General features: G+C 34.8%; 3 protein-coding genes across 3 annotated transcripts; 2 read left to right on the forward strand and 1 right to left on the reverse strand.

Moving 5' to 3' along the window:
* Positions 1–481: 481 nt before the first annotated feature.
* Positions 482–1,502, reverse strand: LOC125053810 (larval cuticle protein A2B-like). The gene is made up of 2 exons (XM_047655378.1): positions 1,372–1,502; positions 482–1,084 (listed from the first exon to the last, which is right to left on the reverse strand). The coding sequence occupies exons 1-2, from the start codon at positions 1,381–1,383 to the stop codon at positions 563–565; spliced, it is 534 nt and encodes a 177-aa protein (XP_047511334.1). The 5' UTR covers positions 1,384–1,502; the 3' UTR covers positions 482–562.
* Positions 1,503–8,743: 7,241 nt separating this feature from the next.
* Positions 8,744–9,993, forward strand: LOC125053807 (cuticle protein 18.6-like). Its single transcript, XM_047655374.1, has 2 exons — positions 8,744–8,896; positions 9,088–9,993. The coding sequence occupies exons 1-2, from the start codon at positions 8,885–8,887 to the stop codon at positions 9,973–9,975; spliced, it is 900 nt and encodes a 299-aa protein (XP_047511330.1). The 5' UTR covers positions 8,744–8,884; the 3' UTR covers positions 9,976–9,993.
* Positions 9,994–13,033: 3,040 nt separating this feature from the next.
* LOC125053809 (larval cuticle protein A2B-like) lies at positions 13,034–15,461 on the forward strand. The gene is made up of 2 exons (XM_047655377.1): positions 13,034–13,079; positions 14,853–15,461. The coding sequence occupies exons 1-2, from the start codon at positions 13,068–13,070 to the stop codon at positions 15,426–15,428; spliced, it is 588 nt and encodes a 195-aa protein (XP_047511333.1). The 5' UTR covers positions 13,034–13,067; the 3' UTR covers positions 15,429–15,461.
* Positions 15,462–16,402: the final 941 nt, after the last annotated feature.

Below are 16,402 nucleotides of genomic sequence, written 5' to 3' on the forward strand. Positions count from 1 at the left end.
TAAAACTTAAAATATTTTTTCAAAAAGCTTTAATAAAATAAAATAAAATTTATTATATAAGTACTATTTTAGTAAAACATCTCCTACTAAAGACAATGCATATTTGGTTTATTTATTATGTGTAAATAAATAATTACTTCGTGTTTACCTATTTATCGGATTCTATTATTGGTATTTGTATTTTTTTAAATTTCATTGGAGCAACTACCGTATTCAAGGCTCTTGCAATACATGTTAAACAGACTACCCACGTTAGTATGTATATCTACGTTCCCACGACTTATCAATTAATTACGATCCAAGACGCTTTCATAAGTTCAACATTAGATCTTTACAAAGGTTATAAGGCTACTCTACCAGTCTGCTTACTTATGCTTAAATCAGTATTGAATAGTATTGTGCAAAATATCAGTTTTTTATCTACTTTACGAGTATATTTTATATCTAAGAGTACAAACGGTGTTAAAGAAAAAGACAGACATAAAAAGGTAGAAAAATAATTTAATTAACGTATCTTATTCCTTTCATAACAAAATTCCTAGTTAGCTCTACTATTTGGCATTTAGTGGTGGTAGTAGGCAGGAGATGAGTAGGCGACTGGGGCAGCGACCTTGGCAACGACGGGAGCGACAACCTTAACGCCGATGGGTTCTCTACGGACTACAGCGTTGAAGCCGTTGTGGGGGTCAGCGGTGTAGTCAACGGTGCGCTTGTGGCCATCAGGGTCTACAACTGAGTATGAGCCTTGGACGACATCACCATCGCGAGATTCGTGTTGGGTCTTGGAGTCACCGGTCAAACCATCTTGAACGTCGTAAGCGAAGCTGTATTGGGGGTGGTGGTCGTATTCTTCAACGGCGACCTTAGCGACGGGGGCTACGGCGTATTTAGCCACTGGCGCAGCATGGTACACAGGTGCCGCCTGGTATACAGGGGCAGATTGGTAGACCTGGGCGCCGTGGTAGGCTGGGGCAGCTTGGTACACCTGGGCACCGTGGTAGGCTGGGGAAGCAGCGTAAGCGACGGGAGCAGCTGGAAGTAAGCCAGCGCTAGCTGTCGCTACGATGCAGGCGAGGACGACAAACTGTAAAAGTACCATAACGTTTAATTAGTTTTTCAACATGATTTAGAATTAGGCTTATCCAGTGTGTGGAGTAGCGTATAAAAATTAGACTACATTAATTACATTTTAGGTGGTCTAATTGAAATAAATGGTTAGACATATTTTTTAATTCCGGGATCAACTTCTTGGTGAAACAGAACATGGATCTTGAAAAAAATCAATGATCTGCACTACTCTTTTTCACTCTAAATTTACGAGCTTTTAAATTTTACGAGCAGACAAACTAGAAGCAAAACGACTCAATATACCTTGAATGCCATTGTGCTGGTTGGTTGTGAGGATGCTGAATGATAGTAATTGAGGAGCGTAGTTAGCTTTTATATGGCGTGGGGCTCACCCTTTCACTTGGAGTCTATGTGACGTAGCACGGCCGTGAGCCGGCGCCCTAGGGCATCTCAAATCTCCCGCAGGTAACCCCGAAACTTGAAACCCGTCTGGTAAACTTGAATTGCACCTACTGGTGCTACTGCACGATAGAATTACTGACATACACTTTAAACTATTAATTAAAAAGTGATTTTACGAACATTATAGTATTAGTACGTAGACTACATAAGACGTAGGATTACAACAGCTGTGGCAAATAAATCGAGATCACCAAGCTTAATTTCAATAGAAACTGTTATGTTATTAATTAATAATATAACTAATTACGCAACACATGGATAATTCTCAGGTTGGCCCTAGTAGTATTAATATGTAATGTGTAACATACCCCATGACAGATTAATAAATGTCAAGTGGATTTAGGCTTGAAGATATAATTAAAAAAAAGGTAAAGTACGGTTACGCAACAGTTTCCGTTTTCATTTATAAATTTTCTGTGTAGGAGGAAATCTTGGTGGTTCCGGCCCGTTTTGAAGTTCTACATTTTTCTTTCCATATTTAACAAGCATTTTTAAAGTAGTAGATATAATTAAAACTTCACCTTGCGTTAGTAAAAAAATATATTAGGTTCATTAAATCACTGTCATAAAACTCATTTCATTTTCATTACATATGTGGTCTCTACTACGCTTTCCGAGATCACATATTCACAAATAATTTTGGATTTTGAAGAGGGCACGCTGATAATAATTAACAAACATTATTGTACGTGTATAATAGTTTTATTACATTATAAAAACATTGTATTTTCTTTTACGATTCTTTTGATACGATATGATGCATATTTTGAAAGCGAGGCTAGTGCGTGTATAGAAAAATAAAAAGATTTTTTTAGCTACAACAAAACATTAAAGCTTCTCAAATTTAATGTTTCATTGCAAAACACATTTAAATATAGTGTTGATTTCAGGCATTTTACGTATCTATAATGTGATTACCGGTTCAATTAAATGTTACATAAGATGAGTTGACATTACAATTTAAATATGTAAGTAGGTACTTTAAACTTACCGATCCTTGCTATTTGGCGCAAGGTTACATATAAATGTTGAGTTTATTTTAAGGGCAGTAAACTTATAAAAAACTGAAGAAGTACAAAGGATTTATACTTGTTTAATTTAAATAACGAATTACCAAATAATTATTTTAATTGTCAATCTACAATCTCTACAATCACTACAATCCCTATTCGTTATCCAAACAATACAGGTTCCATTTGCATCGAAGTAAAAACTATTGATTTTATGATTCGCTAGTTTACAATTTTCCTTTCTTTTTTTTTAGTTCTAATCCCCTTATCTGCCATTGTGTCCAGATACTTTTTTTCTATATCGTATATTGTTACTGAAAAGATACACACATACATAAAATAAAATCATACTTTGTCTCGCGATCGGTAATATTATACATAATTTACAGTATTGTATTGTTCAATTTATATATATTACGGGGCACAATTGATTGAGAGACTCGTTCTCTTATTTTTGTTTGTCTCCTTGACATATTTAATGATTTTGTCGCAAAACCGTTCCACAGTTACGGGCTTCTGTCATCTTTGTTGCTCCAAGTCGACCCTGCCTTGCGATTCTGTAACTCACTTATCGAACTCTCACAGCGGTTTCCGCAAGGCTGGACGGTGCGAATATAGGGCAATGTTTATGCACATGTTCTACGGTTTGTTCGCTATTAAAGCAGGTACATGTTGGACTTGTCTTAATTGTAAACGCTCCGGTAATGTGCAAAAGCTCCGTTTCCTGTAAGAATTTACGCCATCTGGGGTGTTAAACGCTTCTCTTTTATTAACTTATATGCAGCTCTACCAGATGTTCCACCCTCCAGGTAGCGCTCATTCCATACTTCTAACGTGTTTTGCCTTATCTGGCTTAATATTGACAGGGGGGGCAACTTTACTATTACTTAATACGCATACAATAACTAGTCAGAAATTTAACAATCAGCTTATTTCATGTAGCTGTGGGGTACTCGGGTCACAATAGATACAATGAATAACAAAAAGCTAGTAGTAAAATGATTAATTCATCATATCAATACCAAATGTGTTTGTTGAACAATAAGCTACTTCACCTTGGCATTATACGCTGTGGCACACAGATTATATAGGTGGATTAAAAAGTAGAAGAGGTGTGAAAAATATGGCCGATCTTAGGGCCGATTTACATTATCTTAGTGTTTAGGAGAGTGCTTTAGTACAACTTGAAAGGTAAGTTCTTTAGCGTAGCGTTTACTAAAGCAAGTAGCGTTTACATGTTTCAACTAAAGTACTATCCTAAAGCACTCTCCTAAACACTAAGATAATGTAAATCGGCCTTTAGGCATAGACAGTACTATAAATGTTTCATCACTTAAAAAGTTATTTACATGTTTGCCTTTATATAAGAATTTAAGATTTGAATTTATACACACATGACAAAAAAAAAATTAAAATTAAAAAAAAAACATAATATTTTTTTTAAATAACGTTATTTCAAAAACCATCTTAATTATCAGTCAGGTAAAAAAGGAAACATGGAAACCTCCAACGATAGTAGAGATCGATGACTAGAGCAGGAAAAGGCGGGAAATATTTGCGTAAGACAAAAACTGTTATAAGCAGTGAAGAAATTGTTATTATAATTTAAGTTTAAAAATATACAAATTTTACTTATTAGAGCTTAGTAGTAAATTATATTTAAATAATTATTTCTTAGTTACATTTAATTCTTCATACACTTAGGTAACACATGGGTAATATATCATAAGCGCACCGTAACAAATCGCCCACAGAGGTGTCTAGATTAAGCGAGAGCTTAATTTGCCGAATATATGTATAACTTATTGCGTAATTAGTACCCTCGATTTCGTAAATAATTTACTTTGTTCTTACATTATGACGTATATCCCTTATCACATTTAAAATGTCTATTATTTCGCTTTTTCGTCGGAGTGATGATACATATCAATTGAAATATGTAACAAAAAAAAATGTATGTAGTTAGAGAATTAGGATACTGAAAGTTTAAAAATCAAAAGATTTTGTTTTTTCTGCAATTACCTTAAGATGAAGTTATCGTTCCTTACTTCGTTACATTTTTGGTTAATATATTTCTCAACCTTCCAATGGATGTGACTGCCCTAATAATGTCTAATATTCCCTATGATATTTTTAAGAATTAACATTATGCACCAACTGTGATATAAATATGAATTATTTACCCAGATTATTACCAGGAACTTCATTTTATACATCAAGAACTTCATCTACGAAGCTACGAAGACGTTCGGTAATATTTATTTCAATAACTTACCGAAGCCAGTTCTTTTGTTTAAAAAATGAACATCTATTTATGGATTCAATTATGGCCAAAAGACAATAAAACCTTCGTGAATTATAAATGTGTTACGCATGCTCTATTACACGGTTGTATGACCGTGAAGCTCGCGTTACGGAGGTCAGCGGTTAGTGGTCAGCACGAAGACAAACGGGTGCGGTATGGTATTATAAACCTTTATCTATCATTTTCAACTTTTACAAATATTGTTTGGTCAATACAATGCGAAGACTTTTTTGCTTTGCATATATTTTAATATCGCTTAACAAGACCCCGATTTTTATAATTCTATTCATACTTCGTGGGATTGAAAATGCGTTTTCAACTTTGAAACTATTTAAGGTGGACGCTTGTTTCTAGTTTTAAAATTTATACTAAACAATGTTAAATCAAACCCAAAATTCAATTTCACATATACCTTATTTCACATTACGTTCCTTAATATAAGACAAATAATGAAGGTCGAAATACTTCGGCATACTCGTATGAACCAAAAAACAATTTTATACGAATACAAAGTCTAATTAAGCGTAATTTTTAATTTTTTCATTCGGAAATTTAGTATGTAGTTACAAAATAGCATGCTTAGATCAGTTTGGGGAAAGTATGTCCGTTTAAATAACCTGTATTATTATTGAGAAACAATCTAGTGCACACTTACGCAATATTTCTAAGGATTGAATATCAAACTACTTATGTGAAGGTAAGTAGGGTAAACTTGTAGGGCTGGCAGCACAAATGGCGAACATTTTTGTATTTTTATATATTTATGCCTTGCTACCTCCGACAAAGTTTTTTACAATGTTAATTTCAACTCAGAATAAAAAAAAAAAAAAATACCAATATTCTTAATTGTTGTTTAATTTCTAACAGTTATAAATTTTATTTGCTTCGTTTTTGTAATGAAACAAATTGTTGTGGTAATAAAATATAGGTCCAAGGCTAAAAATACTCCACCTTAAAACATTGTAGTAACGTGCGCCAACCCTATTATAGTATTTGCCACATACTTCAGGATAATGACAAAGTGGACCACCAATAAAGGCCATGTTAATAATAAACGTATGCGTTATAGAGATTAGATAGAAACTATATTATGTAGATATCCTTTGTAAATGTTCTTTATTAATATAATGAAAGTAAATTGACAAAATCTAATACGAATTTATGTATACATACTTGATTATTATGACTTGGCGTCGATTTCCAAAAATTGCCTAATAGGATACATACCCTGTTTGTAAGTGAATTGATTATCGTTTAATATAATTAATTCTGTTGGAAATCTTGACCAATCAATACAAGTAATAAATATTTATATTTAATATTTTTTAATGCTTTTAATGGATAATATATACTTTTAAAGGAAATTATTAAACTTGTATATTATTTGAAACAAAGAAATACATTAATTTCCTTAATCAATATGTAGTTTTAACTTGGTATAACTACTTTGTATCACCAAGGATGCGTAACGGTAATCTGCAAAACACGGTGCGTACAAATATTACGCAAAGGCTGGCAACCTTGTGAAGGACGCGCGTGATGGGGAAAAATAGTTACCTATTATTATTTTTAACTCATCACATTCGTAAAATTTTTGCCCGTTATAAAATAATTCATCTAGGTAAAGAAATATTTCGCCATTTGAAAGCTTTAATGCACAAATCTAACTTATGTAGGTAACATAAGTCAGTAAGTAAGAGCGAGATAATACATTATACTCGTAACGTAATGTATGTAAAGTTGTAAAATAATCTTATTTCTGTTAAATCAATAAATTAAACATGTAGGTAAAGTTAAATGCAATTAATAGATTTCTTTGATTTAGATCAATATTTAGAATTCCGACCTTTTCTGATCTCGAAAGTTTAAGATCCTGCTCAAAAAGATTCAGAATATAATTGCCTGTATCTAAAGATTTTAAGAAGCTCGGATAAATCTTTGTTCCGTCAGCTATATAACTATGGTTCTAGAACCGAAAGTTGCTAATACTGATGACAGAAACTCTGCTATTCTAGCGTGCTGGGTGATATTAAAGCAAGTTTTCGCGAGATATTAGCCGTTGGAAAAAAGTTGCACATTTGATTTCATTTTAAACACAAAAATGGGTTTAATTTTTTTGTTTTTCTTATTTATATTAAAATTTTCGAGCAATCACTGTTCTATCAAAGAATTATCGGTAGTTGAATGGTGTTTTAAAGAGTTTTTAAAATATCTCCGTTAAACTATATTTTTAAATCGAACAAACAGTTTATAACGTGCGTTTTTTACAACCAATAAATTTTTGTACATCATAATAATAACCAAAGGGAATAGATAAAAAAAATAATATGACTAATAAGAACCTGTTTAAGTACATATACAATTAAAAGCTATTATTTATAGTAAAATAACAGTTTCTGAGAAGAAACAGCTTTTTACAATCGAAAAATGTCCTTCATTTATAAGTATCTGAGTGAACCCTGCAGGATTAAATTAATCAAATTTCAAAGAGACTCAAATTGAGCTATAATATCACAATTACCAAACGTCCAGTAGGAGGTACTAACGATAAGCAAAAGAGAATAGACTTTGCCCTTAATCTAGGAGCCTTTTTGAGAGTTATTGATTTATATTTGAAAAGTTTATGTCAATAACTAGTATGTATATTTAAAGGTATATCTTGCAAGATTATTAGGCTATTTAAAGGTATATCTTGCAAGTTTACTTTAAATTACCACCATAGTATTATATAATTAGTTATAAGTATTACTCTACTAACAATATATGGACTTATAATGTTCTGAATTAAATGATTTTTATTTTTTATAATTCTCTTTATAGTTCTTGGTACTTGGATTCGGCATACAAGTAAATAAATTAATTTTATTGTTTAATTTTATGCACAGCTTAACATGAGTTAAAATTCTGCTTTAAAAATTATTAATTATCAATAAACCAAACATTCGTCGAAAACGTATTTGGATTTTTCTAATTAAATGATTTTTCTTATATAAGAAACTCACATTCATAAACATTTAGACATTAAACGTATATAAAATATTCATATCACGTCTGAGACGCAAGTTTCAAAAGACATATGTATGGAAAAGTAGAGCACTTACACTATTTAAAAAATTTGCATGTAACATTATGTCAATGTCTTTTGAAGGTCGACTAGACATTGGTTCCGATAGCCTAGAGCTTAAAGTATTCATAATTTAACATTAATGTTGTAGGTTACTTAGATTTAAAAATTTGTAATTTTTGGTTTCTTCGTGTATATAATAAATCTGATACTTTTACAATATTATAAATCTGAGTTTGTTTGAATTAATTAAACATACTTTTGTGAGTGTGATATAAAATCAAAACTATTTTCACCAATGGTTCGTGCGATTATTAAATATTACTAAAGTAAATTCCACGTTTGTAAAAAAAATTGGCGTTTTGTACAAACATATAACCAACCTACAGATAAGCAATTATAATTATTTAAAGTTTTAATTTTAAAATGAATTTTTTATATGTTATTTTGCCGTGAAAAAGTCAACTTAAAAAACAATTTTAAAGGTTTTTTAGCTTTAAATGTTTGAGTTTACCCAATTATTTTAAATTTATTGTTTTAAAGTTATTTTTCAAACAAAGTATTGTTCATTTCAAACACAAATATTCAAAGGAACATTTGTTGCTAATTTTTAATTTAAAAATGAACACCTTTTAACGCAATTTTTGTTAATTGCCATCCATTTAAATATTCGTATTCATACATTTTAAATCACTTAAAAGGCGTGTAAAAAGAAACTGAAAACAAGTGTAAATAATAGAAGGAAAAATGTGTGACAGTGATGTTTCATAGTCGGCCGAGTTGCACAAGTAGCTGCTTTGTTCAAGTGGCATTGTCCAGCGTCCCAGCAGAATGGTACGTGCGTACTTGAATATATTTAAATTTGGAGATGTCTCGGGATGAGGCAATTCTTGGACTTGAATCACTATATATTCTGTTAGATTCCAACAAGGGGCACAGTTCACAGCGTCTTGCATCCCTGTACACATTACAACAATGTTCTTCAAGGTACGAACCATTGGATTTGAAGTGCTTCAAAGTGTCAGTGAAAGTGTTTAAACAGTGATAAACTTAGAATATACACAAAAGTGAAAATTTTATTGAATTAAGCTAAATCGAACCGACATTGCCGTGATAATTTGATTTGCACATGTCGTCATCGTCCTTAATAGCTAATAATTTATTACATTTGTTCTCAGGTCGCGGTATTTTCATGCCTCTTGGCTCTGGCCTATGGAAGTGTGCCAGTTGCCTACACAGCCCCAGTTGTTGCTGCCAAGCTTGAAGAATTTGACTCCTTCCCCCAATACCGATTCGGATACAACGTAGCCGACTCACTCACTGGTGACTACAAGAGCCAACAGGAACAACGGGATGGAGACCTAGTCCAAGGCTCATACTCTGTCGTTGAACCTGATGGCACTCGTCGCGTAGTAGAGTACGCAGCTGACTCAGTTAACGGTTTCAACGCCGTTGTTCGAAAGGAACCTTTAGTAGCTGCGGCCCCTGCCGTTGTAGCTGAGCCTATCCCTGCCCGCATCGCCGCTGCTCCTGTGGCTGTCGCCGCCAAGGTAGCCGCTCCTGTTCAACCAGTTTTCGCCCGCTACGCTTACGCTCCAGCTGAATACTACAGCAACGCTGCCGTTGCCGCAGCTAGATACGCCGCTCAACCGGCCCCGGTATTAGCAAGATATGCTGCTGCCCCTGTAGCCGCTGCTCCAGTAGTTGCCAGATACGCTGCTGCACCCGTGGCTGCTGCTCCTATTGCACCTGTGGTTGCTCGATACGCTGCCGCTCCAGTAGCCGCTCCTGTATTGGCCAAATACACGGCACCAGCTGCTTATACCACCTCTGTAACTTCTGCATACACAGCTCCTGTGGCAGCCGCGCAAGTGTTCTCAGCTCGTTATGCCTCACCTCTAGCAGCCTACAGTCTGCCAGCGTACACACAATATGCTGTACCCGCAGCATACACAGCGGCGGCGCCCGCTCGCCTCACTGCGCCCGCCCCAGTTGCAGCCGTAGCGCCCGCGCCCGCGCCCGCTAAGATTGTTGAAAACGTCGCCGCCGGCTACAGATACCCTTAATTCACAAGAAGCTGATCCAAATGAAAGACTTTGTATATAGATAAATAAATTTTGATACATGTTTATTTTGTGTTGAAATTGAATGCTTCCTTTTGAAACTATTTGATACTATTATTAATTAAAAGCTCGATTATTATTATACAAACGAAAAATACTCAGAAGTAGCCATTTATACTTAAAAACGCACGCCTGCTTTTCCCCTTACTTTATTTATAATTTGTAATGTCATATTAAATATAATGACAACGATGGCACAACGTCGTGAAGCGCATCACATCTTCCCCTAATATTACAACTACTTCCTAGCGATCACGACCGCTCTGTCAAGAGTGCACCGGATAGGAAGAAGAAGATTAAATATAATGTAGTTTCCTGAGAAAAGAAGTTGTTTGTTGGGTATTACCATCAAACTGCTAATTAAAAGACCCTAGAAATATAAGACGAAGTAGCTATGGCTAGTTTTCTACATATTAATTGATAAAAGGCATGTTATGATATGTAAGAAACACGAAATATTCGAAAATTAGTTAGTATTAGTACAATGAGCACGCCGTATTGACGGTTTTACATTAGAATAAATTTCGTTAAAATTCTTGTAGGTATTTAAATGGTATTTTAAACTTATTAATTGGACAAATTAATCTTTAACTAGTAACGTGTTTATTTTCGCTTAGTCAAGCGGTCGCACACTGGCTTTTAAATGTTTCACAGCCTTAAAGGAAACACACTACTATTACTACTTATTTCTATTAAACATCGTATCACATGTGGCTATGATGTCTATAATTTTGTTTAAAGATAGGTTTTAAATAAAATATCAAAAAATAGTTTCAAAGCAAACATAATTATGAGGATCATTCGTTCTCGTACTTTGATTTGGTGTTTAATCGATAGTTGATAGATTGGTTTATAGAAGATCATGTCCAAACTGCAATCGATTTCCTTTTGTCTCTATCACCTGCTGAAGTCATTATTGGTGATTTCAATCACCCATCATTATGAGTGGTTGAACTCTCGTACGACCTACTATTCGGGAAGAGGCTTTCCTGATTTCGTTCTTGAATATGGTTTAACTCAACTCACGTCACATCACCTACGCGAATACCAGACTGAGCTGACCATCTGGTTACTGTGGATGCTCCACTTGGGTCCTCCGATCTCTGTCTGGTGCATACCGTAGTACCAATTAAGCGTCGATCCCGGCCGCCAGTATGCCGTCGTGTCATTACAAATCAGCTAATTAAGATAACTTGAGTCATTTCTTTGCAGCATACCTCCATAGGTATGTGACCATTCACAAGTCTGCTTCCAGGGTAGTAATCATGATGCCAGCCCTGATTCTATCGCTGATGTGGTGCTAGAAGCAATGGAACTCTATGTCCCACACTCTGTGGTTCCCATTCGTGGTAAATCTCGGCCATGGTTTGAACATTCTTGCAAAGAGGCTTCCCGCCTTAAGCTAGACTTATATAAAACCTGGGCTCACGCAGCGGCTATAATGTACCTCTCCATAAAAATAAACTTAAAGCGGCTTCCCGAAACCTTAAACGAGAAATTTTGAGGGCATAATCGGAACATATTTGCAGGGTTGGTGAGTAGTTTGCAAAAGTGCCTTCTGGAACCCGAACCTTTTGGTCATCAGCGAAGGCAACTCAGGAAAACTTTTGCCAACCCTCATTTAGTATCTTCCTTGCAAAGAATGGACGAATCAATGGTTTTGCACCCTATTCGTTCTGCATATCAATGATCAGTTCAACATCGACAACATCCATTGCTATGCAGACATCATCGACACATTATGGAATATAATCCACCCGAACATGTTTCGAAGTCGATGAAAGCCGTATCAAACTTGTTTCCAAAATTGAAACAATACTGGAGAATGTTTTATTAAGTTCAATTCTACTTAGACTCAGGTTTGTTCGTTTTCTGCTACGAAAGATCCTTTGGTCGTGTCTCTTCAACTTGAAGACGCTTTCCTTAGTACTTCCCACAGCCTCAGTATATTGGGGTTGATATAATAATAATAATAATAATCATCATTTTTATTAATCAGACAAATACAGTCCATTGGTTGATTAGTGAGTTAGTAACAATAGTTTCTTAAGATCTATGTTAGAGAATTAGTAAAAATAAGGAAAAAGTAGTTAAATAAAAAAAAAAAAGCTATCAGGTACAAAGCCCTGCGGAGATGTCGGAGTGATATATTGCACTCATCTGAAAAAAAGCCATACTTTCTGATACTGATGACTTCTAATTGCTTAAAAAAGAGCATACTCCTCCCTCAAAGATCATACACACCCACTAAAATGGATGTCTATGGGCTGCGATGACTGCCCTTTTTGGGCGTCAATACAAAATATAAATAAATAGAATTTTCTTTTTAGAAATATTATAAGAATGCGAAGGCGCCGAAAGACTTGGTTTTGACTTTATCGCGAATAGACAGACAACGAGGATATGTTATACAAAAGTTACCCTTACAACCTCACAAACTTTACACTTTTATAAAATAAGCTATGACAGATAAAATTTATTAATACATAGAAACGATAAATATACCTCTATGCATCAGTTTTGTTAGACCAGTAGTTAAATGCTCCTCTGCACATCCTCGACCGATAGATTGCGCGTTTGAACACTGGCTGTGAACCAATAGATTTTCTTTATGTGATAGAATATCGTGAGAAAACTGGCATGTCCGACGTGTCTCAGGCACAGCGTATTTGCCGAATAGTTGATAAAAGAATTAGACACAGAAATCTGACATATAATGAGTCGTAGCTACACTGGATTATTATTTTTTGTTATTAAACGTTTGTCTGATACAAAAAAAGTAAAGAAAAAATCCTTCAGCTTGGCGTCTTCAAACAACCTGAGTCATCTACGTAGTATGTATACAATAACCATCAACTGCTCCAATTTAAAGCGATATAAAAATCGTAATCGATCGCGTAACTCGCTTTCTTCAATGGGCCACAAGTATTGTACTCACGTCCCATGTTACGTATCCTCTGATATATATAATGCGTCTAGCCCCGGGGACCTCACAGTACATCTTCAGACTGACAACCTACCCTAAGTGAACAGCCATGAACACCAAGGTATGTATTTTTATTGTTTAATCAACTCATTTTTTTTTAAGTATATATATTATTTATTATTATTAGAATAACAATTACTACGTTACGCCATTAAGCTATTTGTGATCTTAGCTAAACATAGAATCAAAAAAATAGGTTTTAAATTTTTTACATGACGTTCCCATTCTAATATAAATATTGTTGAATTCGCATTATTATTACTATATGAAAGATAATAAGATTAGTACCTTAACACGTTAGAAATAAAATTTATAATAATAACAGTAAAAAAATGGGATTATCTTAACTAAATTTTTCGTAGGCTTCTAAAATACTTGCCGTTTAAGCCCCTATTAGAAGTTAATGCGCTTTATGTACTGATACCTAAAGCTAGAGCTTATTCGAGTCGCTAACTTGTAATCACGATATATCAGTCACGCGCTGGACATGATACCATCATGTCTTGTCACGCTCGATTGACCAACATTAGTGTTATTTGCAACACCAAAGCCTTTGAATTTTATTCTATATAATCTATTCTATATAGAGATATGTTGGCCTAGTGGTTTCAGCGTGCGACTCTCGTCCATGAGGTCGTAGGTTCGATCCCCGGCTGTGCACCAATGGAATTTCATTATATGTGCGGATTTAATATTCGCTCGAACGGTGAAGGAAAACATCGTGAGGAAACCGAAATTTCCTAAACCCAAAAAGTCGACGGCGTGTGTCAGGCCAAGGAGGCTAATCACCTTGCCTTTTAGATTGCAAAAAAATTACCAGGAAACAGATTCAGAAATCTGAGGCCCAGACCTAAGTAGGGCTAGATAGGTAGGTATATATTTTATATTTTTATATAATCTATACTAGCTACCCTCTAATGTATCTATGTATCTATGTAAAATCAGCGGTGAACTAAGTTATAAAATAAATTAAACAAGCTTCATTCTATAAAATAGTAACTTAATTAGGCTTTTTTTCTCGCGTATTGTTTGCGTGGAAACAAAAAATCATAATATTGAGTTCACATAATTTGTGGTTGAAAAATACTGCAAGTGTTTAACCGCCTTTTTCACAAAATATATATGAAACAGAAAAAAATGCGCCTGTAGGTTGGGGGATTTTACACACATCCTTTTAATTATTCATAATACTACACAATATTGCAAAATAGATCGTTTCTTTTTGAACAGGAACAATGTCGCAAGTAGGACATTTATTCAGTCCAAAAGCGTTGAATGCATATCAATTGGTCAGTGGTCACTTTGATTCAAATACTCTTATGTAATATTGTTATTCGTAGTATGTAATAGATCTTTATTGAATCTGATACTAATATCTCGTAGTTGCTGCCTGCATTTATATGCCATGAATATTTTTGAATTGCTTTAAACATTTGCAATAATCCATTAGGCTACACCTGTCATTAGCTTTAGCTTATGAGCTGCAGCCAAGTTAAATTAAGTACGTGATCCAATAAGTATTCATATTATCATTAGAAGGTTATTAATTATAATAGTCACAAAGTATTAAAATGCGTGTCTAAATTTAAATGAAAGTACCTTTCATTTTAGCAGTGCTGTGATTCATATATATTGCGTGTTACTGACTTGAATTGTAAAAAGATATGCTTATTAGTTTGCATCAATTGTTTAAAACAAATACAAAAGTAGTTTTAGTAGGATAGAAACTAACCAATCCTGTCTTAACGGATATTTATTTATTGCAATGAAGCTTTATTTATATTATTGTAGTCAACTGTTTAAATTTTAGTTGAAATCTTATAATTAATTTCAGATTGTAGTATTCATCTGCGCGGTAGGCATTGCCTCCGCTAGCATTGGACCAGTACCAGTAGCAGCCCGAGTTGACCCATTACCTCAATACTCATTCGGCTATGACGTGCAGGACGCTCTGACTGGGGACTACAAAGGGCATCAGGAACACAGGAATGGCGACCTTGTTACCGGATCTTACTCAGTGGTAGACCCCGATGGCACAAGGAGGATAGTGGACTATGCCGCAGATTCCCTCAATGGTTTCAACGCTGTTGTCCGCCGTGAGCCTCTAGTTGCTGCAAAGTTCATAGCCCCAGCGCCTGTAGCACCGGTGGCACCGGCACCAGTGTTTGCTCCGGCACCAGCACCATTTGTCGCCCGAGCACCTGTGGCAGCTCCACTGTTTGCCCCCGCGCCAGCTCCCTACATAGCCCGTGCACCCGCACCTTACGTAGGCCCCGCTCCATACGTAGCTCCCGCCCCTGTTGTAGCTCCCGCACCAGTGTACCCGGCACCCATCGCTAGGGCACCCCTCTATGCACCTGCACCCGCCCCTTTATATGCTCCCAGGCTAACTAGCCCCTACTACTGGTAGATGAATTATTACAATTTTTTTGTTGACTGCTTGTAAATAGCTGTTATTATTAAGGTTTTTATACAAATGTTATTTAATCTGTAATTAAATGAATTGAAATTTATTGAGAAATTATTTATTCCACTTTCTATATATTTAAACTCTATATAGCGAATCATCTAAACGCTGAATGTACTTAGTAATAAAATAGCTTGTTAAATATAATTTGAGACTATACGAGATATTTTACAAACGCATAATTTACGCATTGTAAAAGCTGCCCATATCTTCGTTCGTGTGAAAATGTGTAAAATGTATACATATATGCTATCAGTGTAGAGTAGCATAGTTTTTGTGCACAATTTTTTTCGACTGACTCAACTTTCAATAAGTCTTACCTGTATTATCAATTTAAATATTCTTATTTAAAAAGTAATTTACACAAACGCGGGCAAAGATACGTATTATTTCGTACCCTGTCATTCCGTAACCGTCTCGTTCGTTCGTGGGTTCGACCCGAGCGAAACAATAGTTCCAGATCTTTTGGCAAATGAGGCTGATAAACATGCTGTTATAACAAAAAAAATATCGATATCGAACTCAGTAATATTTCGGATTAACCTAGCGGTCTTTAAAACTATCATATTTGTGTGCACGGTAGTCCAAAACGAGCCAAGCAATCGGAAAGGCATTACATACCTTTTCTCGAATTGCGAAGTTTTTTAGAATTTTTTAATTTTCGTAAATTATTGATCGTCTTTTATGCGCACTACCCATGTATATTGTAATATGACACGGTAAAGGTTTAAGAAATAATAAGGGATAATGTAGGTACTTGGAATCCGACTTCCAAGTACCTTATGAAGGAAAAGTGTGATGAGAAATTTAAACGATATTATCTCTTTTCAAAGCAAAAATCATATCGGTATTTCAAACCCATATACTGTGTGTCCTTTAGTGAAACTATAAATTAATTCAACTACAAAATATACATA

This window comes from Pieris napi, chromosome 11 (genome assembly GCF_905475465.1).
Source record: "Pieris napi chromosome 11, ilPieNapi1.2, whole genome shotgun sequence".
NCBI lineage: Eukaryota > Metazoa > Arthropoda > Insecta > Lepidoptera > Pieridae > Pieris > Pieris napi.